Source organism: Astatotilapia calliptera, chromosome 8, assembly GCF_900246225.1.
Source record: "Astatotilapia calliptera chromosome 8, fAstCal1.2, whole genome shotgun sequence".
NCBI lineage: Eukaryota > Metazoa > Chordata > Actinopteri > Cichliformes > Cichlidae > Astatotilapia > Astatotilapia calliptera.
This window is the reverse complement of record NC_039309.1, coordinates 9,469,863-9,494,098: the sequence shown is the minus strand read 5'-3', so window position 1 is coordinate 9,494,098 and position 24,236 is coordinate 9,469,863. Positions and strand designations below refer to the sequence as shown.

Sequence of the window (24,236 nt, the reverse complement as noted above, 5' to 3'; positions counted from 1 at the left end):
CACGAATTAGGCCATATCTATAAACCTTAGCTTTGCTTTATGTTCTTTCTTTATATATTTCTTGGGCTTACAGCCTTTGTTGTGAGACAACAGCGGTGAGAAGACAGGAAAGCTGGTGAGAGAGAAAAAGGGGGGAAATTTTAACCAGGCTATTTAAACATGTTTATGTTTTTGATTTAAACAAAGGCTATGTCATAATGCCATATTGCAAAGGCAATATGGCATTATGACATACTGGCCACCTGTTAAACCTAGTGAGCCAGACTTTCACTCTGTTTTGTATTATTTCTTACTCTGAAATGAAAGCATGCTAAATATGAAAACAAACAGAAGTGATAAATTGGCTTTAGTTTCTTTTTCACATTATTCAACTGAATCTGACAATAATTATTTGTGCTAACTGTCACAAACTGGAAATGACCAGATCACTTCCCTCATTAATTATTGATGCCTGTGACTGAGGTTAATGACTGATTCCGGCACAATGGGCCTTTTGAATATCTCGCGTCTGACTCACCCTCTCGCTTCTCTCATGGCTGCGTGTCGCTCGCCCAGCAGATCAGGGAACTGCTGATGACAGCAGACGAGGCAGAGAGATCCTTTGATCAAACCACAAAGTACAAAACTATATCACTGTGGCCCCTGAACAAAAGCTAATGAATGACCAGGCTGGTGCTCGTCGTGTAGCTGCAAGCTTGCTGTCAAGATTAATGTCTTGAGGTTTTACTTAGAAGGGAAGAAAAACAAACAAACAACAAAGACTCATTCATAATTTGAACCATAAACAAGAAATAAACTTGTTTACTTGTTACCTAAATGGGCTTCAAATATTACAGCTTCCTCCAGCCTAACATGAATTTATTACAGAAACTAATGGAGTTGCAATATGGCATTTCAGATCTTTAAATCTCTGCAGTCTTCGTATCTGAATCGTTCCTGACAGAAATATTTAATTCTGCGTTCTTCTTAACCTTAAAGTGGAGTGGTGGGGTCATTTATGACATACTGTTGTAATATTTTTTGATTCTAACAGTGCTGTCAGTCTACGTCTTCTACAACCTTTCAGGGTTTGTTACAAATTGTTTTGGTTTTTTTTTTTCAATATATAAGATTTGATTCAATTGTAATTTTGCACTTATAATCACTACATTGTAACATTTTGAAGGTAACCATGGCTGAAAGTCCTATAACCAGGTTCAGAAATATGTTGAAATGCATGCAGGACAGGCTGTGGACAAACTTGCTGTTATCAGTGATTTTTGGAAAAGATTTGTTGCCGTTACACAAATACTATAACCCCAGCACTGATCTTTGTGTAAGATAAACAGTTGCAGACTGGTGCAGTTTAGTTGTATCTCTTCTAAATCAGCCGCAGCAGAAAAATCTGGGAGAACTGTGATAGCAAAAAAAACAAAAACATAATTAAATACATGTAAACATTTTAAAATATCTGTACTAGTCATTCTATAATAATACTCCAATTCATTTAATAACATAATAATATACACATAATAATCGGTATCAAGACATCACTTTAGAACTGATTTCCAGTCTTACTGCTCACTCTTTGTGGTCTCTTACCATGTTAAATACATCCCCTGAGTAATACATAAGGCTGCTGAGATTCCCAGGCAGAAGTAGATGCCTTTTACCAATCAGAAGAAACCAGGATGGAAGAGTCAGTGCCGCTCCTTAAAACACACGCTCAGCTGCTGTAGTTTTATACAACATTTGGTTTTCTTTCTATGGTTTATCCAGCACCGACCTGAGGCATAAGCAAACTAAACAGCTGCTTGGAGGCTCTAGAGCACTTGAAATGTCACACAAGAAGGTTTGATGATAACTGAGAAGAATACAGTGTTATTGAACTAGGAAAGGGAGGAGGAAATGTTGAGATCCTTAGATAGATGGAAATTTTAAAAAAGAGGAAGAGAAGAGGAGCAAAAGTGTGTAGGTGTTGGTAGGTCTTCCTGATTTCTCAGGTTTTTGCATATTTGTCACACTTACATGTTTTACATCATTAAAAAAAGACAAAGATAAACAGTGTAAATACAAACGCTGTTTTTATAGGATGATTTCATTTGTGAAGCAAAAAAGCCACCCAAACCTAGCTGGCTCTATGTGGAAAAACTAATTACCCTGTACACCTAATAACTTGTTGTGCCAACCTCAGCAGCAAGAACTGCAATAAAGTGTTTGAGATAACCAGTTACAACCCAAATGCACTTGAGCTTCAGACTGGCCGTTCTCCTTCTAGGAAAGGGCAGAATTCATGGTTCCATTAACAGCAAGTTTTCCAGCTCATAAAGCAGCAAAGCAGCCCCACCCCATTACACTACCACCACCATGGTTGACAGCCTATATGTTCTTTCATGAAATGCTGCCCTTGAAACGTTCCAAAAAAGTTTAACTTTTTTCTCGACAGAACATTTTCCCTATCGTTCTGGGGATCATCAGGATGCCAAGAATCCCTCGTCTGGCATTTGACAGATTGTGTTTATTTTGGTCAATGGTGGCTTTCTCATTGGAATTCTCCCATGGATGCTAACTCTCCCCACTCTCTTTCTTATTGCTGAATCATAAACACTGTCTTTAACTTCAAGAAAGAAATTAAGCAGCGGCAGAATAGTTTCTGACAGCACTGAATATGGCATTATCCTGATGAAAACCAGTTTATGTTTTATATTAGATATAATTTTGCACCGATCTATATGCCTGATTACTCAAGAGAGAAAGAGGAGGCTCGTGCCGGTTATTTGTGCCCGGACCTTTTCTTTTCACTGGAAATATAAAACAACGGTTCAAACCCGGGAGCGCGCACTCTTAACGGTTTGGCAATTGCGCGTACCCATGTAGGCCCTCCTCTTCCGCGTGCGTCTGGGAGAGCCTCAGTTGGTGTGGTCGGCTCGCGCTGCCTTTTAAAGCAAACTGACACGACATGCCATTTCCCACTCGGCCAGAGGACGGGACACGGTGAAGAGCTTTTGTGTCTCTCATTCTAACCCCTTTTCCTGTCGTCACCCCCATTGTCCTTGTTGTTATTTAGTTTCCTTTTCTTTAGTTTGTTCACACGGTTAGCTAGTTTCAGTCATGTATCGGTATTTCGGGGAGCTGCTGAGCCGCTCTGCGGGTAGTGCCCTGGCCTCGGGGTGCGTGGATTCCGCTCTCCCGGCGTCCTCTTCCCTGATGAGGGTCCGTCGCTATGCCGACGCAGCAAACCAGCCCGACGACCCTAACTTCTTCAGGATGGTCGAGGGCTTCTTCGACCGCGGGGCCGCTATCGTAGAGGACAAGCTGGTGGAGGATCTGAAGACTAGGGAGAGCCCAGAGCAGAAGCGGAACCGTGTGCGGGGCATCCTGCGCATCATCAAGCCCTGTAATCACGTCCTGAGCGTGTCTTTCCCCATCAAGAGGGATAACGGAGAGTGGGAGGTGGTGGAGGGCTACCGCGCCCAACACAGCCAGCACAGGACACCGTGCAAAGGGGGTAAGAACTGAGCCAAACCACCTCCACCAACCCGTTTGACAGCTAGCTTTAGCCAGCTTTTTAGCACTATTTAGCAGCAATGCTAGCTTGCTTTGAAAAAGCATAAAATAAACTAAAAACACGAATTACTCCAGTAATTGAACCTTAGACGTTTTACTGCTAAATTAGCATCATGTTTCCTATGTTTTATTATGTGTCACAACAACAGTGACCTTCCTCCTCACCTGTATCTGCTCTAGTTGGTTAGCTTGCAAACTAGCAGTTACCCATACTTTGTCCAGTCTTAAAAAACTTCAATTTTTAAGGTAGTTATGCATGCATACTAAGTTTGTCAGCCTGTGGTTTGATCAAGAGTTAAAGCACAGTCTCACTCTAAATGTTATGGAGAAAACAGACCTACTGGCATCAGGTGTCATACATAATTTTATGCTGACATCTCCCCATGTGCAGCACAAAACACAGGAAAACAGGACAAAGTCTACATTAAGATCCACCTAAAACTACTGCAAAAACATGGTATGCTATTGCATTTGCTCTTGAGTATATAGTTCAAGGTTCAAAACCAGAAGCCTCAATCGGCTACTGCTGCGACTCACCCTGGGTAAACTGTGAACAGAAGGTTTCAATGTATATAAGAAAAGATGAGGCATTAAAATTTAGGAGGGGGTGGCTGTGTTTCTAGGCATCCTATTTGTCAGTGTGACAGATGGGGGAGGGTGTTATAGAGAAGAGGAATTCTCTGAAGAAAGAAGACATGCATTTCATTTGCTGACCAGACAAAGGGCAAGTTTCAGTGGTGTGGAGAGACACTAGCCTGGTAATGACACTGTGAAACCTTTCCACAGCAGCTGCTTAGTCTAGTGAACACAGCCCCATCGTAGGGGAGACCTATTTCTGTTCAAGACATGGTCATTGCATGTTGCCACTGAGCCCTGTACAAAAGAATTGGTTAAAAAAAAAGGTTGGTAAACTATCTGCCTAGATGAGTCAGTGTGGCACCCACATGAAATATGTTTCACCCACCACCACCCACCCGACAAACCACTTAACGGTAATATAACCCATTTATGAATTTATAGCACTACTGCCTGTCCAGGCAGTAACCAGCACTCAGAAGCAATATAGGGACGTTCAAAATCAATAAGCTTGTCCAGCATCACGAGTATCTCCCCGATCCAAAGACAAATCAGAACAGTCTTGCATGAACTGCCCTTCACAGTAGCATTATTCCTGAAAATCTAAAGCCATGATCATGCTGGACTAATAGCTTATGGTTACAGTAACAGTAACAGGGCACAGTTCACCACAAAGGTGTACACGTGAATGTGTGTAAAGTATATTTATTCATCTATTGATCTATCTCTAGTCTTTTGTGGACAAGGCCAACTTGTATTTAATTTTGTGTAAGACAAACTTTATTCATCCATGTGAGATATCGTTAATCTCTCATTATATACTGTTGCAGTAAGGCACTTTTGCAGCCACAGAACCAACCAGATAATTAACACCTACAAATTAGCTGATTGTAGTTTGCACTACACAAGAAACCAATCTGTTTAACTATTTGCTACTTGCGACTACTTGTTTAACTACTCAAATTACACAGTTACACCCTTTGATATTTAGTAATATAGTAAATTTAAATCTTATTCATTACGTTTTGTGTAGTCGCAATAGTAGTAATAAAAATGTGTAACTGACACAAAATCAGATGTATTTATTGATTTTTTTTGGTTTTTCTTTATTTGGTGTGTTACCCAGTTTTGTAGGTATCATAAAATCGAAGAGTGGAAATAAATGGCATTTGCCTGTCGACCAAACTGTCCCATTTAAAAGAAAAAATAAATGAAAACAGCAATATCTCTTCCCAAATATAATGACATGACTAATCAAAATAAAATATACAGATCTTATTGTGAGCAGTTTTATGTAGGAACAATTTATTTCTATTCAACTACACCTTTCAGGCATATAAGAAAGTCTCCATGTACCACTGACAAGAGGTACATGGTAGTGACAGCTTATAAACGTTTAATGGCAACAGCCCCCTACAGCTGAGCTGTAACTTGGTTAGCTGCATTTTTCTTTTGGTTGGCAGATGTATACAGAAAAAGAACAGTTGATACATGAAGTTGCTCACAGCAAAAGTTGTGGAATTTGGAGTAACTGAGTTTGGGAAGTGGCATTGCTGCTGAGTTTTTAAAATGCATATTTGGCACTTTGATGACCACAAAGCAACAACCACCTAGTTTCACTTTCAAGAGAAGAAGAGTGATTTCTACACCCAGCATATCAAAAAAGGGGCCTGGGCGTCTCCCCACTTTTCAGTGGTACGCTATTAAAGGCCTACCACTGGGTTGGTTCTGGGTTTTTAACAAGGGAAACCCACCTGTCTGTTTTTTAAGTGGGGTTTAATTAACTTCAGTATAAAATACATATTTAATTTTCTAATGTCCAGAAATTATCATTTTGAGCCAGTAAAAATGAAATGAGTAGAATAAAGTACATCATTTAAACGTATTTCTTATCAGGCCCAGTTTATGATCTTATATTGGTTTAGCCGTCATATGCAGTTGTTACAGATTTGAAATAGCTTGAAGCATTGGTCCTTCATGACAGTCCCATGGATAATGGTCTGAATATGGTTTGAAGTTGTTATCTTTCAATGGCTTAATCATTGATGTAGTGTATGAAGCTTTTGCTGTATTCAGATCAAACTACAAAGTGCAAAGGCTGTCTGAGTGTGCATGTTGTGCTCATCTTCCCCCTTTTGAGAGCCACATAGATTGACAGCTGCCAGGCTGGACCACACTGCCTTTAACTGGATATGTGAATGCAAGAAGTGTTGTCTGTGTGAATGTGCATGCAAAACTGAAGAAGGCTACTGAGATTTTGTATAGTCTGCATAGTGATTACCATTGTTCTCCTTTTTTGTGCAGAAGTGTAATACATTTGTAGGTTATTTCATGTCACATGTGAACTGTGCAACACTGAAAAAAATGGAGATACAGAGGACATCTGATACTGCATAAAAACTTGTAGACATTAAGTAGAACCAGTTTCATTAAAATGCACATTTAACAACACAAAACGGTGTCACAGTCCTCCGTTCCTAATCAGAGGCTTTCTCTGACAAATTTACACTTCAAACACTAAAAGACTTGTGAATTACACCTTGATAAAAATATCTGCTTACAGCTGTCCAAATTCCTTTAAATGGGTCTATTCAGTGTTCTGATTTTTGAAGGACTGAAAGTTAATAAGTGTGTCCCTTATCATTTCAAGTCTGTTAATATTTCTTGAGGAAAAATTGAAAAATAATTAGCCGAGCTTTTAACACCATGAATAGTAGTTTTCAATAGTAGTTACAGTCAACAAATAAAGTAACATGGAAATGCATTTATTAAATCAAGAAACGCCAACTCTTTATCTCCACTGTATGGGAACTAATGATGTAAACACGTGCAGTTTCTCCCCAGTTTGAGACAGAAAACAACCTGGTTTTAAAAAAGAATTCCAATGTACAGGTTATAGTACTATTTAAATATATTTATGGCAAAGAATTTTGCAGTCTAAAAATAACATTTAAAAAAAATCTAATGTTAGATAATTGGCACTTTTGTTTGGACAAGAGAGAGCCATTAGTTTGAGTGCTGAAGGAAGTTTAACTTTGAGAGAAAACTCAAAAATCTGCCCACCCATTTTAGAGGAATGTGTTTACAGTCTGTTTTGGTACTTGTTGCTGTGGGTCTCTGTTGGTTGGGTGGGGAAAAGATGGTTGGATGGGGGATGGTTTGGTAGTCAGGCTTTTTTTTCCCCCTCCTTTTTTAAAATTTGATCAGTAAACATACAATTGTCCTTTGCTGGCTGTGGGAATTCAGCTGATCTTTGGATGAATGGAAAATAAGAGCAGGGGCAATGCTCTGAAACACAGAGCTTTGTTTTTAAATGTTTTTAGTACCTCCTTTTTCCATTCACTATAGTTTAATGCAGTATTGCCAGAACAGAAAAGAAAGCAGAAGCTCTAACTGCAGTAATGAAAATACTAGTATGTACGGATAAAATTCCGTAATCCAGTGAAGTGGAGGATGTTTCCTGCTTCCTAATGATTATTTGGTGGGATTTGTTATGTATGTAACAAATGCACTCTAAAGAAAATGAGAATATGATGCCTTTGGCAGAAATGTATGCATTTTCCTGACATTTTAGAACATCTGTTAAGCAAAAATGAACAAACCTGGTTAAGAGAAATCTTAAAATGCTAGTGAGTTCCCTTTTGACTCTGGCTAAAACTGCTTTGGTGGTGTTTGTCTGTGCTGGAGGGCCTCTGTGTAAGATGATTCCATAGTAGGAGGGGCTTTTACTTGTGCTGTAGTTTTCAGTATTCAGTTGAACAAGCATAGCTAGATATGCACACACAAAACATGCTGCTGTCTCCTCTTTGTGCGCTTCGTCCTTGGGTTTGTGTGTGTAAGCTAACCCTGGACCCTGCACTATTTTTGGTATTGCCATCTAACTTGTGTGCGCACACACACTGTGCCAATGAGACGGGGGTAGCGTGACATGCTATATGATCTCATGTAATGCTGCACATGTTGCTGCGGTGACGCTAGTAAACGCCAGAAAACAGGAAGGTATGACTCCAGCTGAAGGGCTGGGGTCACAATGGGGGGCTACGATTGGTTCATTTGGTCTCCACCCACCCTTTAATGTTGCCCTGACTGCCGTACACACTTGGCGATCTTTGACCCCATTCATGTGGTCTTCTGTAGTCATTATTAGTCTGGTTTTTCACAGTCCTTCTGTTATTCATTTTCTTTTGCTGTTGCTAACCTCTACAGACAGGGGAGACACTTTAAGACCAAGAATACTCTGGCTGCTTCATGATATGACAGTGGATGTTATTGGTCTGATGCTGCTGTGGTGAAAGTGCAATGTTCTGATAATGGAATATAAAAAGTGCATTATAAATACCTTCACCAACTTGTTGTTATCGTGTTGTTTCATGGAGGTCATGTTAAAAAAAAAAGTAAAATAAAATACCAGTGAGCAATATGACTTCATGCCCACCAAGGCTGTGGTTTTAGACGGGGAATGGATGCCCTATAAAGTGAAATAAAATGGGTATCGCGTTGAGATTAGTTGCCCATACTGTCCATGTCCACTCATTATCACTTCATGCTTGAGATGTGATCCAGTCCACTTCTAATTTTGTGAAGTCTCTAATTAAAGATGGTTATAAAAGCTGGCAATATAACTAATGGAAAATGGTAACCCCTAAATTCACTTGTCATTTTAATGTAGCTCATAATCTTACTTGTTAGCTGTTTTACAGTCTTCACATATGGCAACAGCTTGATAAGAAATATATTTTATTGCAGCAGAGTAATTTCATCCCTGCCTTTAATAGCCTACCACTGAAGCTTCAAAACAGCAAGTCATGCCATGCAATGGCAAATTCAATCTTAACTAACATATTAATTATGTGTCGGGACTTTTTGTTTGTTTGTTTGTTTGTTTGGGGTTTTTTGGTGCTTTACTGGGAAGATGGCATGATCTCCCTTTCTTTGGAAAAAAAGGTCCAATGTATCCTCTGCTAAAGAAAATAATCAAGGAAATGCTGAAGTGCCTTCCATTAGTATTTAGAGAATTCAGAGAATTCATTATTATGGCTGGGAGACAGATACTTGAAGGGCAGTTCAGTGAAAAACCTTTGTAAGGAAAGGTGGTTGTTTGACTGAAGTCAAGGACTTATCCAGGTTACAGACTGAATATACAATCTTCTATCAATATATAACACACTTGAACTGATTAATGAGCTAATAAAAACATGGAAAATATGGGGGAAGGTTACATTTTGTGCATGGAAAACCATTGAGATCTTTATTTTCAGCTTTTCTATACAGGCCCTGTTACAAATTGTTCCCTCTGTGTGTGTTTCCCTCAGGTATCCGTTACAGTACAGATGTGTCTGTGGACGAGGTGAAAGCCCTGGCCTCTCTGATGACCTACAAATGTGCTGTTGTTGGTAAGCATTAAAGTCTTAGCCTTCCACAAAGTCTACAGAAGGTCATCCCTGAACTCTGTACACATATTAATACTGTACAGGAGGTTGGTACTTATGTGGAAATGCCAAAAAATAGTTTTCTTTTTTTCCTGCTTCTATCTTGTATGTCTTCATGTGTATTTGCAAAGTAATGTATGCATGTTCTTGTGGTTATAAAGCTGTATTATTATCTTCCAGATGTGCCATTTGGGGGAGCCAAAGCTGGAGTCAAGATCAATACTAAGAATTACTCTGTAAGCCTTCTGATTGCAAGCCTATTCTCACATAATTAATAAAACCCTCGTAACAACAACAACATAAGAGATCAATCACTCAATAAACTTGAGGTGGTAAAGGAGACAAGCCTTTTTCTTTTTTCTTTTGTTGTTGTCTTTGATTGCTTAATTATAGGGCACTGTCATTTATTTAAAGGTCATCAACTGTTCATCTAAGCTTATAGTCAACTGAAGAGAAAACCCTCACAAAACCTCACAGATGCCTTACGCATCTTTCTTAACATTTGATAGGAATTTGTTTATATGAACTGTTTAGTTTTCTGGAAGTAATGTAACCACACTTTGTTGCAGGACAATGAGCTGGAGAAGATTACCAGGAGATTCACGATTGAGCTGGCCAAGAAGGGCTTCATTGGTGAGTTTCTAGTGTGTGGTTGGTTGTTTTAACTGTTTAATGGGCTTTAGAAGTGAGAGGTAAATACTTGCACCCATGAAGGTAAACATTTCCAGTCTTCTAATGGTGTTTATTCAGGTTGGGGTCCTTCAGAGTGTGTCTGTGTCAAGTAAAAGGGCAGACAACTAATAATGGTTAAGGAAACTCAGTTCTGATTTTTATAAAGGTGGAGAAGCCAAAAAATCATAAAAAAAATTAGCTAATGCATATTTACAGTATATAGTCAGGACAAGATGCAGGTACACTGATATTTTTCTTAAGTTAAAGTACATAGGGATAACCTACAGAGTAAAAGTTGGCATTTTAAAAATTGAAACTTGGGTGCTAAAGTATCAAAAGTCACAAAAGTAAAACTAATATATTTCAAAATCCGTCTTATTGATTTTTTTTTCTAGATTTATACTTTAAATACTAAGCTTGGCAGTAGGTGGCAAAGTTGAGGCTAATTTTTGGGCTCATAAACTTCACATACTGCTGGGTATATTGCCAGGTATACTTTAATAGTAAATCATAACTTTGGTTATGTATTATTAATCAGAATCTGCAAAGTAACTAATTTAGTTTGGAAGTACAAATTGACATAAAATGTTCTGCTTAATTGCAGTATATGGGGAAAGAATACTGGGTTAGTTGCTTGAGGGTACATAATTGTTCTTGTTTGGCACAGGTCGTTCCAGTTTAGCTGATGGAAAACCTTTTGACAAAATCAGCCTTTTAAGATCACATTAAAGAACCTTTTTTTTTTTTTTTTTTTTTTTTAAAAGGTCAAAACAAGGGAACACGTATGCATATTTGTCACTACTTGTTCATTTGGCAGAATAATTTATTTTTTAACTCAACCTCACAGAGAATAAAATGGTAATTTCATTTACTTTCTCCAGGAAGCTGGCATAGATGTGTTTAGTATGTTGAGCAAAGTCACAGAAAACTTGTTCACTGGTTCCATGGGTTAATGGGCCCCAATACCACCTGTTTATTCACCCTTACCTGGATGCATTTAAAATGTTCATAATGTGTTTACTTTACTACTGAGGGATATGACGCTGTCTGTAGTCAACAATAGTTGCTGCTTGTGGAGCTTGGAGGTAAAAAGGTACCCACCATCTGCCTGCAGCACTTGTCTGTCTATCTGTCAGTGGACAGATTCAGTTACTTTCTGTCTGCATGCTTGCTGCTGTTTTCACATCTTGAGGCCCTTTGAGGCACATGGTTATGTCACACAAGGACGTGAAGCCTGGTGCTCAGAGTTTGTGATATTATACTCTTTTTCTTTTTTCTTTTTTAAACTCTCTTCACCTCTCTCTCTCTCCCTTTCCTTTCCTTTCTGTCTTTGCTCAACAGGACCTGGCATCGATGTCCCTGCTCCTGACATGAGCACAGGCGAGAGGGAAATGTCCTGGATTGCCGACACGTATGCGAACACTATTGCACATACTGTAAGTTCTCAGACTTAATGGATATATTATTTTGTAGACGGCATAGCCAGTCTGTCTGACTTGGCTGCAGTTTTGGCACAAATTTTAAAATGGGCTAAGTTAAAAAAACAAGGAGTGAGTCATACATAAACCATGAACAGTGGTTTCCTGCCTCGCCCTTTCCAGCTGACCACAGAAGCATTCCTCATGTCTTAAAAGGGTCTTTTCAGACTGAGGCCTCTGTTCGTGTTATCAGCTAATCATTGTGCTATCTCAGTCTGTCAAACAAGGCTTATTTGATTAAACATGGAAAATATTTACCCATGTTTATTGTTTCACATGGGATCATGTGTTGTTTAGAACTGGTTTGATCTAAAAACTATAATTGTCAGAGAACTCTGTTGACTGATATTTTACTTATTAGCAGCAAGAAAAGACCATAATATTACTCATATCTTTTACCCTCTCTCTGCTTACAACACCTTATTGTTTCAAAGTTAAAAAATATAATCCCTTTCAAATTATTAACAGTGTTGATTGCATAATCCTGAGGGCTGTACTGCCAAGGAGGTTCAACACAGTCAGGCTCTCTGCGCATTAGCTGGATCGAAAATCCCCCCACAGATGACAGACAAGTTAATAACTGCTGTTATTAGTTAATGACATAAGCTGGGCTTCTCACTTCTGTGCATGCTCACATGTAGAGCAGGGCGATATGGCCAAAAATATTTATCACGATATATATTTGAAAATTTGCGATAACGATATAACCAACGATATAATTGATGCGAGACAAAATACAACTCCACAACATTACTAGCGCAAAAAGACAACCTTCCATTTATTTTCACTTAAACAAGAAGCTGGTTTTTATGTACATTAAAGCTTTATAAAAATATAACAGTGCAAATGCAAATTCCTTGCTGAAAGTTTAACCAAAAGGCATTTCCAGTAGAAATGGGCTGACATATCCTGAGCATAACCATGTATAATATCCACTGAAGTTAAAAAGAGGTGCTTTGCAACATTAAACTGCAGTGTGCAGTACGCATTTTTCGGACCATAAGGTGCACGGGATTATAAGGCACATTAAGCGAAACAAAGCAGTCAGATAAATCAAACTTTATTAAACTCATTCTTCTTGCTTCCTCCACTTCTTTACCATTGATTCATTAATGTTGAATTCTCTGGCAGCTGCTCTATTCCCATGTTGTTGCAGTATATTAATGACTAACCTCGTATTGTGGATGGATTATCTCAGTTGTTCTCCTGACTGAAGTTTGGTCCGTTTACAGCATCCTGCCATGCGATTGCATTTGTCTCTAACCATGAAGAACCTTCACGTTAACTTTTATAAGTGGAAAAGTGTTAGTGTTCGTCCTCCAGCTTCACTGTTTATGTTATGCTAACATAGCTGTGTCGCTAGCGATCACGTAGCACATCATTATATACCAGCTAGCCCAACTTCAGTAACCCTACAAACGTCACTGCTGTTTAGTTTCCTGTCTTCATTTATGTTGCAAGTGATAGCAGAGCTGTACGTTTGATTTTTTCAGAAATCTCTCAGTCAGAACATGCAATATCATGCTTAGGTAACTAGCGAAACTAGCGAGCTAACTTCCGCTAGCTTCCTGCTAACTTCTAACTCCGTTAAATGTAATAACTTTTGTTTTCATGGATGCCTGGAAGTTAAACTTTATAGTTACACCTGGTAAAGCAGCAATGCTGATCGTTTTATTAAAGATGAAAGAATTTAGACAGTTTTTAACTCTAAGTGATGCTGCAGTGTTGTTTGACCTGAAGCATACGGAGTTTAGGACCCAGATTACTCCCAGATTTAAGAGCATCTTAGTCCGACAAATACGACAATAACAACGGCCCCTTGCATGTTCTGCAAAAAAATGTGCTTTGTTGTGTATCTGACGGACAAACACCAAACCAGTTCCACATCACGGAAGTTGCACCATTTTTACAAACCAATTCTGGTTCATCTGTTTCACTCAACAATCGGCCATGTGCGTATGAAAACAAAGGCACTGCGCATGCGCGTTTTACTCCCATTCTATCGCGATATTTCATTTTCCTATCGTTGCCTAACATTATACCGGTATTACCGTGAACGGTATAATATGGCCCAGCCCTACTCACATGAAAAGGAGCATTTCACGCATTATATGCCTTTTCATGAATGCCACTTATTACAAGTAAGTAGAACGAACTTTGATAATTGAGAAGGCATTCTTGGTGATGGCCTGTTCGATTTTTTTAATCTGTGTCAAGAATAGCTGAAATATTTCAGCTGTGGAAGAGACTTGGCAGCAGTGAGATACAACTCGCACATATAAAATGTATTCCTCCAACAATTATTGCACTTGAAAAATTGTTTTAAATAAAAGAATTCGAAAAAAAACATGGTGCTTTCAGTCGAAAGTTTGAGCACAGCCTGCTGCAGACCAGGTTATGTGCTGCACATGAGTCACCATAGGGATTTGCCAAGTTAAAAAAAAACCAAACAAAACACTTTTATGACACAGAAAACCGACATTTCTTGCTATCCCATTAATCTTGCTTAATAGTACACATCTCAGTCTATTTTTTTTAAATAAGATTTATTTTCATTTTTAAATCGACAAACAAACAAAGCGAACAAATAAACAAAAAGCTCACAACTATGGCACACAGCAAGCATCTACAACTAACCACAACATGGCAGGCCATTTTGACCACAGGAACACTCCTAGGTGCACACTCTTGTATCCATGCCTTTCAAGGACAACCTCAGACATCCAAAAAGCAAACACAAAAGTAATATCTCAGTCTATTCTTGACATTTATTTTTTCCTATTAATACTTGGTTGGTAAGAGACAAGCAACATTGATGAACACAGTGGTGTTCCAGAAACACTGAGAACTTAAGGATTTAAACCATGTAACAGACATATTTCTACTTTAAATTATTGTTGTTGTTGTTCTTGTTATTATTAAACTCTTAAAACAGTTTGTGTCATTGAGATCAGGATCTGAGAGAAGTGCAAAAAAACATGAAACAATATAGCCAGGTACATAATACAGATGCACGCTATGCATGTTCATAAATTAAGAAAGGATGTGCAAGAATGAATGCTGATAATTAAATGTAATCAGTGTTTAGTTTATAAACAAATAGATCCAGTTCACACTGGGAGATTCCCTACAAAGGTTGTAATGCCAGCGTTACCAAATTGGCCTGCTGGTTGTGTTGTAGTCATTTTTTTTGGCTCACATTCATGAGATGGGTGCTATGTTCCAGTTAAGGTCAATATCCAGCAGTCACCACTTCTGGCTCATTCATGTGTGAATATCAATGATTTAAAAACTGTGTTGGTCCTGTTCCACTCTTCTCTCTGGTCGCCTCACACAGTCATGTGACCTCTGCTCCAGATACCCCCATGGAGTAGGTCACAAATTCCTACTCTGGGTATCTGAGGGAAGAGGAGCTTGGGTAGTACGTGTAGTACGTGTCATGGTACCTGGGCCACACATGACATTTTATGACATGGTCACTGGAGACTGGCTCTGGCTTGGCAAAATATTTGGCCTACTGGATGGCTTTGTCTGAACTTTGCAGTGAAAAAATTACTCATGCATGGTTGCTCATTTTTGGTGGTGCCAGCTTTAAAGAGTTTGTCTAAATTTGTGGAATTATATAGTTGAATCTAGGCAAGTGTTTTGAATCATAAACATTTAAAATATTGTTAGTTTTTTTTTTTTTTTTAAATACTACAAGGTGTTTTTGGTTAAGCAGAAATTATTGCAAATTCTTGTAATGGTCTAGCCTACCTACTGATTAAATAAGGTTGTATGTGGCACATACCAGATACCTGATTCATTAAAAAAATCTTGGTTTCTTTGGTTTACATTATTCGTTATAATGCTGGAAGTTTTTGTGTTTGTCGGTTTCTCGTCCAACACTGCCCAACTGAGGTTTCAATAATCTGTGTGCAAAGATGCTGTGTATATAGTAGTGTTTTAAGCTGTGGTCTGATTTCTTTTTTCTTTTTTTTCTCCTTACAGGACATCAACGCACATGCATGTGTGACAGGAAAACCTATCAGTCAAGGAGGAATCCACGGGCGTATCTCAGCCACTGGTCGTGGAGTTTTCCATGGCATTGAGAACTTCATTAATGAGGCTTCTTACATGAGCATGCTGGGCCTCACTCCTGGCTTCCAGGACAAGACCTTTGTTATCCAGGTACACAGACGCATGTACACTTTGATAAGAGAAACAAAGAAGAATGACTTCAGTGATGCAGACTCTTGTGCGGCTGTTTTCTCCCTGATAGTCACAGGACTTAAGTTTTCATTTGAAGTCGTGATGAGGGGTTTTAAAGCTGTGCCTCAATCAGAGCCATGCCATCTGTTTTTGCCTGATCTCCTCATACCGCACAGGCAGCAGCGAGCTCAAGTTTTCCCTTCTTTGTTTATGGAAAAGGATGATTCATCGAGAGTAACCAGTTAAAGAAACTGGGCTGCTCTGCTGCTCAAGTTCCAGCTGGTTTTGTGAAAAACAGTTTGAGTTTAAACTAATATGTTTTAGAATCAGGCATGAAAACTCATCAATGAAATGCAGTATTGGAATCATTTGCAGTGTTGATTAAAAGGAACTTGTCTTTTCTTTAAAGCTGTGCTGATTTTAACTGTAACCATGTGAAAGCAGAAGTGTGCCTGCAGAGATAAAAAGTCAAAGAGCAGCATTTTGCTTAGCAGTTTCATTTCCAGTAGTCACATGGCAGCTCCTCACGTGTCACTGACGCAAACTAAGCAGGAAAGCCCTCGGCAGTGGTGTCTGCTGTTTTCTTGGAATACTTTCTGTAATTTCCCCTCTTCATGACAGCAGTGCAGTCTGATACTCTCGATCAATAGCTCTGTGTGTTTACATCCATTTCATTTAGTTAACCATCTCCGTGAAGTTAGCTGCAAGACTTGCAGATTTCAGATTTTTTATTTTATTTTTTTAAAGGATCTTCTTGTATTTGCTTGAGATTATGTTTGAAGTTTAATGTCCTGGCTTCACTGAGATTTGTAAAGTGGCAGATAGTTCAGATTCAGTGACTGTAAAGAAACAAAGATTTTGAAGGCTGATGATTACTGCTGAGTGGGTTTAAAGTGAGGGATGATAGGGTGAGGAGGTGAAGAAGCTGTGACGACAGCTGATTCATGATGTGGATGTTCAAAAAGCTAATCCGTGTCTGTGTTTGGGGATTACTCTGTGCTGCGCTGAGATTACATTTTTCTTAGAGATTTATTAGTGAGAAAGGACAGAGCAGATCTTTAATGTGGTATTAAGATGAAAGCAGGGGTATATATTTACTCGCTTTTTCTTTCTTTTTTTTTTCTCTTTTTTTCTTTTTTAAATCATTTGTAAAGTTGTCTCTGTTCTTGTCTTTATCCAACAGCTCTGTTAGTGGCCAAAAGGCGATATCAGCAACGATATTAGCGATATTAACTTTATTGTTGCTTTAAAACTATGAGACTCTTGCTTTGGGGTTTATCTATAACTTATATACACAATGTCATCTTCTTTCTACATCCCAATTTCTGGAGTTGGATATACAGAATCTTGGTTATTAGTGTTTAATTATCTTTCTTTTCCTTGCTGCATCTGGTTTTAGTAATATATATATTCACATGTTTGTTCTGTTTTGTAGTGTGTGCAGATGAATGCATAGAGAAATTTCAAATCTCATATATACTGTACTGCTGTCACCCATTTATAGTCAAATGAAATAATGATTTGATGATTTTTTTTTCTTCTTAACCTCATCTGGCCACATGGTGGCAGCAGAGTATGTAGCTTATAAAAATGAACATCATTTTGTTTGTTGATTGGGAAGGGGAATAATTATTTGTAACTATGTGCTGTGACTTTCACAGGGCTTTGGTAATGTGGGTCTCCACTCAATGAGGTACCTGCACAGGTTTGGGGCCAAGTGTGTGGGCATTGGAGAGATTGATGGAGCCATCTACAACCCAGATGGTATCGACCCCAAACAGCTGGAGGATTATAAACTGGTATCAGCACTGCTGTCTTCCCCTCATTTCTGTCGTTTCTTAATTAATTAATTAATTAATTTTATTTTTTAAATTGTACTTATTCATTCTCCACTGAAACATCCATCTCTACAGCAACATGGCACCATCGTGGGTTTCCCAGGAGCCAAACCCTATGAGGGGAACATTTTGGAAGCGGACTGCCACATCCTGATTCCTGCAGCTGGAGAAAAGCAGCTCACACGTAACAATGCTCCGAAGATCAAGGCCAAGGTAAACTCTTTGTCTGATTACAAAAGCTGCTGTGATTTTAAACTGTCAGTTTGATTAAAATTATTAAGGTTGAGCAGTTCAGGTAGTGGTTAAGTATATTTGTTTATTTTTGTCAGATCATTGCTGAGGGTGCCAATGGTCCCACCACCCCAGGTGCTGATAAAATCTTCCTGGAAAACAACGTCATGGTTATTCCTGTAAGCACACACACCACCAAACACACAGGGAAATACAAGCTAGTTTTATGGTTTGTTTAAAGTGAATTATTTTTTGTGTGTTTTGATTCCCTGAATGACAATACATGTGCACACATTGCACATTCATACACATTCAGACTTAATTAAGCTGAACTGTAGAACAGATTTAAGCATGACAGGTTAAACAAGGTTTTGTTCACAGAACAAAAGCATCGATTTCATTTTATTTTCATGCTGATCTTTTCATTTCATTTATTTATTTTTTTAACAGTAACACGAAATAAACAGTCTAAAAGCAAAAATAAACAGGAAAAACAATCTGCTCTGCTCATTCAGCAGTTTACATCCTCAAAAAAAATTTTCCAGAAAAAAGGGGCAAAGCACAGCAAATGAAATCTTCAAATTTATACAAAAAGCTAGATCTAGATTAGTATAGCATATTATTTTATTATTTAAACATATTCTTGTAATTATGTTTTTGTCTAAGATTTGAATTGGTTAGGACTTGGTTAATAAGACACGAAGTCCCATCCTTCTGAGCTCAGATCACAAGAAACAAACTACTATCCATCAAATACGGTTAATCAAAGCACACTCGTACGTTTCGATAAAACACATTCATTTGCTGAGGGTTAAACTCTTTGTAAATTAAAATATTTTCCTCATGTTCAAATAGACTGGGACTGAAAACATGCATTTGTAAATATAAATTCTAACTAGAAATATGATGGAATGTATTACTAAGTGTTGTTTCTAGTTCTTGCTTTAAAATACAATTTCGATATGTGCTTGTTAAATAATTTCTCCTTTAACATATATAATCAGATTTTTAAAAGTCATATTTTCCACACAGAGGACCTTTTCATCTGTGCACTTATCCATACAGAGAAGTGAAGACTGTTTCTACTTGCAGGACATGTACTTGAATGCTGGCGGTGTGACGGTATCTTATTTCGAGTGGCTCAAGAATCTCAACCATGTCAGCTATGGAAGACTAACCTTCAAATATGAGAGGGACTCAAACTACCACCTCCTCAGTGAGTACAAACCTGCAGTTCATGCTTTTGTCTGGACACAGATTGTATTTATATTGTCTGACAGCTTTTATTCGTTAGAGACATGCTGCAAATCGGTATGAAAAATAATGATAAAACACAAACGCAATAAATCACTCGTACAAGTTCTTTGTGTGTGTGCGTACGTGTGACCCAAAACATTTTATTCAGATCAGAATTAGATCTCTATAGTTTTTATTCCTCTCTGGAGTAGTAAATAGGTTTTATAGACTGAAAAATTTCTTCAAATGCTTTACAATCATCCTGTGTACCCTTTTTTTAAAAAAAAAATTTTTTTTTTTTTTAAATCTTGAATCAAAATCTTTCCGCTAGGAAATACAAACACAACACCTTTACATCGTGGTTAAGATGTAGTTTGTCCTCGATTTGATTTCTTGTGGTTCCAGGGTAGGCTGCTTTCCCCCAACAGTAACAACTTACAACATTCTGAGTAACAACGTTCTGACGGCTCTCATAGATAAGCTTCTTTAAAACAAGCAGTATCTTTTGCTGCTGTTGGGCAACAAAAAAAAAGAACAAAAGAAACAGAAAATGAGTGAAACCGTGTAGCCAGCAAGAATTTAGAGAAGAAATGCTTAAATTTCTTACCTTTTTTAAAATCAACTGACTCTGTGGTCACCTATCTTCTGGTGTCGCTCTTTTGCTTTCTTCATGTACTTTCTGATTGGCACTCTCATACAGCCAATTATATGATACGCTCAATGAATCAGACATGTTATCACTGCTATTTGTAGTATTTGTGATTAATTTGTATTTTTGTTTTACTGTTTTCTCCTTTAGTGTCTGTTCAGGAAAGTTTAGAGAGGAAGTTTGGCAAGCAGGGAGGACCCATTCCCATCGTACCTACTGCTGACTTCCAGGCCAGAGTTGCTGTAAGTAACAGCTGCTGTCATACACATGCATTTCTTGTTTAAATGTTGTAAAAGTACCACACGTACCAGTGTGATGAATTTCCTTCCATATGAAACTGATTCTAATCAATAAATGCGATCAGGCCAGCTAATGTTTATTCTTTGTCAACTGATTAATAATCCAAGAACTATTTTACTATTGTGTCCCGCTCAGCCTGATGTGGGGTTAACACATAATCGTCCTTTACAGGGTGCCTCAGAGAAGGACATTGTTCACTCTGGATTGGCCTACACTATGGAGAGATCTGCTCGGGTAAGTGATCATGCAGGAAAGGTCAGAGGTGTGGTTCTCAAACATTTTTTATTTCTTCTTATCACTGTAATTGCACCTTGAAAAACTGGTTCAGGTAGACAAAATATCAGGCACAATGCTTCCACTTGTAAGCAGGCGCATCCTGTTAGGTGTCATTAAGTCCTGTTTAACAACACACACAACATAATTATGGTTTGCTTGTTTTATGGTCAATTGGACATCAGTGCTTAAACCACAGCTCTCACATTTCCTGCTTTCTGAAATGGAGCTCCAGGATGGGGTGGTGGTGCAGCAGTTTGTGTGTCGATTCACAGAAGAAATGTTGGGGGTTCAAACGAGGAGCTTTCTGTCTGTGTGGATGTTTTGTTCTCGTTGTGGCTCTGAGTTTTCTCCTTATTTTTTTTAAATGGGCTGTGGGTATGTGAGACGGAAAGCATGCACTAAACAAAGTGATGGAGAGGCAGGTGTAAATGTGGTTATGGTGCTCCAGTCCATGTTTCATAACCAGTGAGATGACACTTTTATTTATTTTACAGTCATCTCAGAGAACTTTATACTGTGAGGTAACAATATTAGGAAGGAAAGTGCTGACTTTCAGATGATCCTCCAGGAACAAAATTTTATAACAGTATGTGCTAAACGTTGATTTGATATTCGTTCTGTTTTATTAGACTTTGATGGGATAAAGTCTAAACTCATTTTCTTTGTAGTCCTTTCTATGAAGGTACTAGTTTGAACACTGTATAAACTCTTTTCTATATTTCCTTCAACTTACTCTAGCCTGTTCTGACTCCTGCAGTGACAGAATCTTAAGGAACTATTACATGCAGTCTATCGACCTGGTCTCTGTTATTAGTTCAACTTTTTCAACTGTTACTGTCAAGGCTAAACTGTTGGAACTGCTGTTACCCATCTAGTATAAACTCACTGAAAAGACTTTGAACACTCCTTTGCTGGATGTGTAAACACAGTAGATTTAGTTTTTCTCAACCAAATATATGCCAGCCAGTTCCTGATTTGATTTGATTGATTTGATTTTGATTTTATTGATTAGCATTCAAATTCAAATCTCAGTGAAAACAGTGAAAAAAAAAACAGTGAAAACAGAACAAAAATCTACCATAAAGAAAGAAAGCATGAGACAAGGCTAATCAAAAGGTATTGGCTGTTTTTGAAAAAGCAAACAAAACATAAAAACAGAACAGCAGCTTGCTATGATGTGGACATCTGATAAATGTTAACCTTTGAGATAAATCTAACCCGGTTTCAACCCTGATGTGGACCCATTTAGACCCCTAAACAAGAGATGCAGTCTCTTGATGGAGGGGAAGGGACTGAGAAAAGAAGAGGATAGTTAAAGTTTTTATATTGTCCTGAAAGACGTCCTTTTACTTTTCACTATTTAAACGTTAAATGTCTGACTGACCAGGTTAAACCAGGAAACTGCATCCATTGAAATGTTGAACTTGGTGGTGTAGCATGTAAAACCTGTGTCATCATCTTCTTTTGTAGCAAATCATGCGAACAGCGAGCAAGTACAACCTCGGTCTGGACCTGCGGACGGCTGCCTATGTGAACGCCATCGAGAAGGTCTTCAAGGTGTACAACGAGGCTGGGCTCACCTTCACATAAATGGCTGACCAATGGTCCACACTAGTCTCCCTTCCTCCACCCTTCTGCTGTTGAATCCCCTCTCCTGCCTTTCTCCACCTCTAAAACAGCCTTCAGAACATATCACTGTTTACCGCTGCTCCTTGGCTCCTTTCACACAGTTATTTCATGATCTTTGTGCTGCCATTATATCTCTGCAACTCTTTTTAAATATTGTCCTGTTCTTGTTTTTTGCCTGAGGTTACAGACAGAGAATCCCCCAGCCGTCATACAAGTGTTTATAATTCAGCTGTATGGCAGCCATGTTCTTAGCTCTGTGTTTGTGATCGCTGAAAGCATGTGTGACCCTCCTGTTGCAGTTGTTTCAGTTGATAGCACTACAGATGCCTTATTTTTAGGAGGAGGTCTGCTCTAAAAGGGACACGGCCACTTCAATCTAATGTTAACTCAAACAGATTTAGATTTAACTTCATGTGAATAAGAGAAAAAAGTAATTTTATTACCCTTGAGTATGTCTTGTCACTCTTAAGGTGTAAAAAGTTAGTGATGGTTTTGCCAAGTTTTAGAATTCACAACAGAGATTCAGTGTTCTTCATAGTTGTGTTTTCATGTTCCCGTTCCCCTTTATTTTCCTCCCTTTCCTGTTGTTTCATCGTAAATGCAGCTTCTTCCCGACTCTTCCACTGGCCAAGAGAGAAGAGCAGGGATGGGCCGAGGTGTCACTGTGATCGGCCAATCCCTGCCTGAGTATTCTTCAGTTTAACCGTCCAGTTTCAGTACTGCAGCATTTTTGGAGGAAATTTTTATTTTTACTGTACTCATTTTTTTTTTTTTTTTTTTGGAAATCATAAAAATGTTCAGATACAGAAATGTGTTATCAGTGTTTATTTTCTGGTGAGCTCATCCTGTAACATCTGGTGTTTTTCCTGCAACTTTATAAAAGTTGTTAATAAGACCTGAAGGAGGTATCAGCAGTATTACTGGGAAAAAAACAGGCTTGAGGAAAGTTATTTAAAAATTTCCTATTAAATTATTTTTTCTTTGGAATTGTTTTTAAAGAGTTGGTAAGTAGACTAATACTTATATAGCACTTTCTATGTTTGAACGCTCATGGTGCTTTATAGTACAAGCCTTATTCACAAACAGTCGAGTTTTTTTAAAATCGTTTTTAATAATTCATAGACATTCCATCGGATCTGTTGGGAGGAACTAAGCCTTCAGTATCTTGGCCAGGGATTGAACCACCAACCTCTCAGTTACATGACAACTTGCTCCACAGCCACCCTGTTGGGTTAATAATAATTAAATGAATGGTATCTTTTGACTACACTACCAGTCAAAAGTTTGGACCTTCTCATCTAATGTCTTTTTATTTATTACTGCTTTCTACATTGTGGATTCATACTGAAGCCATCAAATATATGAAGCACGATGTATGGAATTATGTAGCAAACCCACTTTGAGATCCCTCAAAGCCACCATTTGGCCTTCTCTCAGTGTGCTTCGTGTAGTCTCCTGAAATGGTTTTCACTTCACAGATGTGCCTTGTCAGGGTTCAGTTGTGGAATTTCTTGCCTTCTTAATGGGATTGGGACCATTAGTTGTGTTGTGTAGAAGTCAGGTTGGTACACAGCTGATAACTGTTAAAATTCATATGACAAGAACCAGAGTCCATTATTACTTTAAAAACTGAAGGTCAGTTAGTCTGGAAAATTGCAAAAACTTTGAACTGTGGGAATTGCCTTTTATAGTCAAATAGCTGCTAAGAAACCATTACTAAGGACAAGTAAAAAGCAGGTGAGACCAAGAAACACAATGAATGGACATTAGATCAGTGGAAATCTTTGGTCTGATAAGTCCAAATTTGAGGTCTTTGGTTCCACCTGCTGTGTCTTTGTGCAATGCAGAAATGATGAACAAATGGTCTCTACATGCCTAGTTCACACTGTGAAGCATGGAGGAGGAGGTGTTATGGTGTGTTGGAAGACACACTGAACAAGCATGGCTACCACAGCATCTTGCAGCAACATGCCATCCAGTTTGCATTTAGTTGGACCATCATTTATTTTTCAACAGGACAATGACCCCAAACACACCTGCAGGCTGTGCAAGGGCTATTTGACCAAGAAGGAAAGTGATGGAGTGCTGCGCCAGATAGCCTGGCCTCCACAATCACCTAACCTAAACCCAGTCTAGATGGTTTGGGATGAGATGGGAAAACAAGGTGAAGGCAAAAGGACCAACA

General features: G+C 38.4%; 1 protein-coding gene across 1 annotated transcript; it reads left to right on the top strand.

The window, feature by feature from the left end:
* Positions 1-2,853: 2,853 nt before the first annotated feature.
* Positions 2,854-22,490, top strand: glud1b (glutamate dehydrogenase 1b). The gene is made up of 13 exons (XM_026178355.1): positions 2,854-3,487; positions 9,435-9,515; positions 9,732-9,787; positions 10,121-10,184; positions 11,565-11,659; positions 15,692-15,871; positions 17,554-17,691; positions 17,806-17,943; positions 18,060-18,140; positions 19,054-19,177; positions 19,997-20,088; positions 20,318-20,380; positions 21,893-22,490. Exons 1-13 carry the CDS (start codon positions 3,091-3,093, stop codon positions 22,010-22,012), a joined length of 1,629 nt encoding a protein of 542 aa, XP_026034140.1. The 5' UTR covers positions 2,854-3,090; the 3' UTR covers positions 22,013-22,490.
* Positions 22,491-24,236: the final 1,746 nt, after the last annotated feature.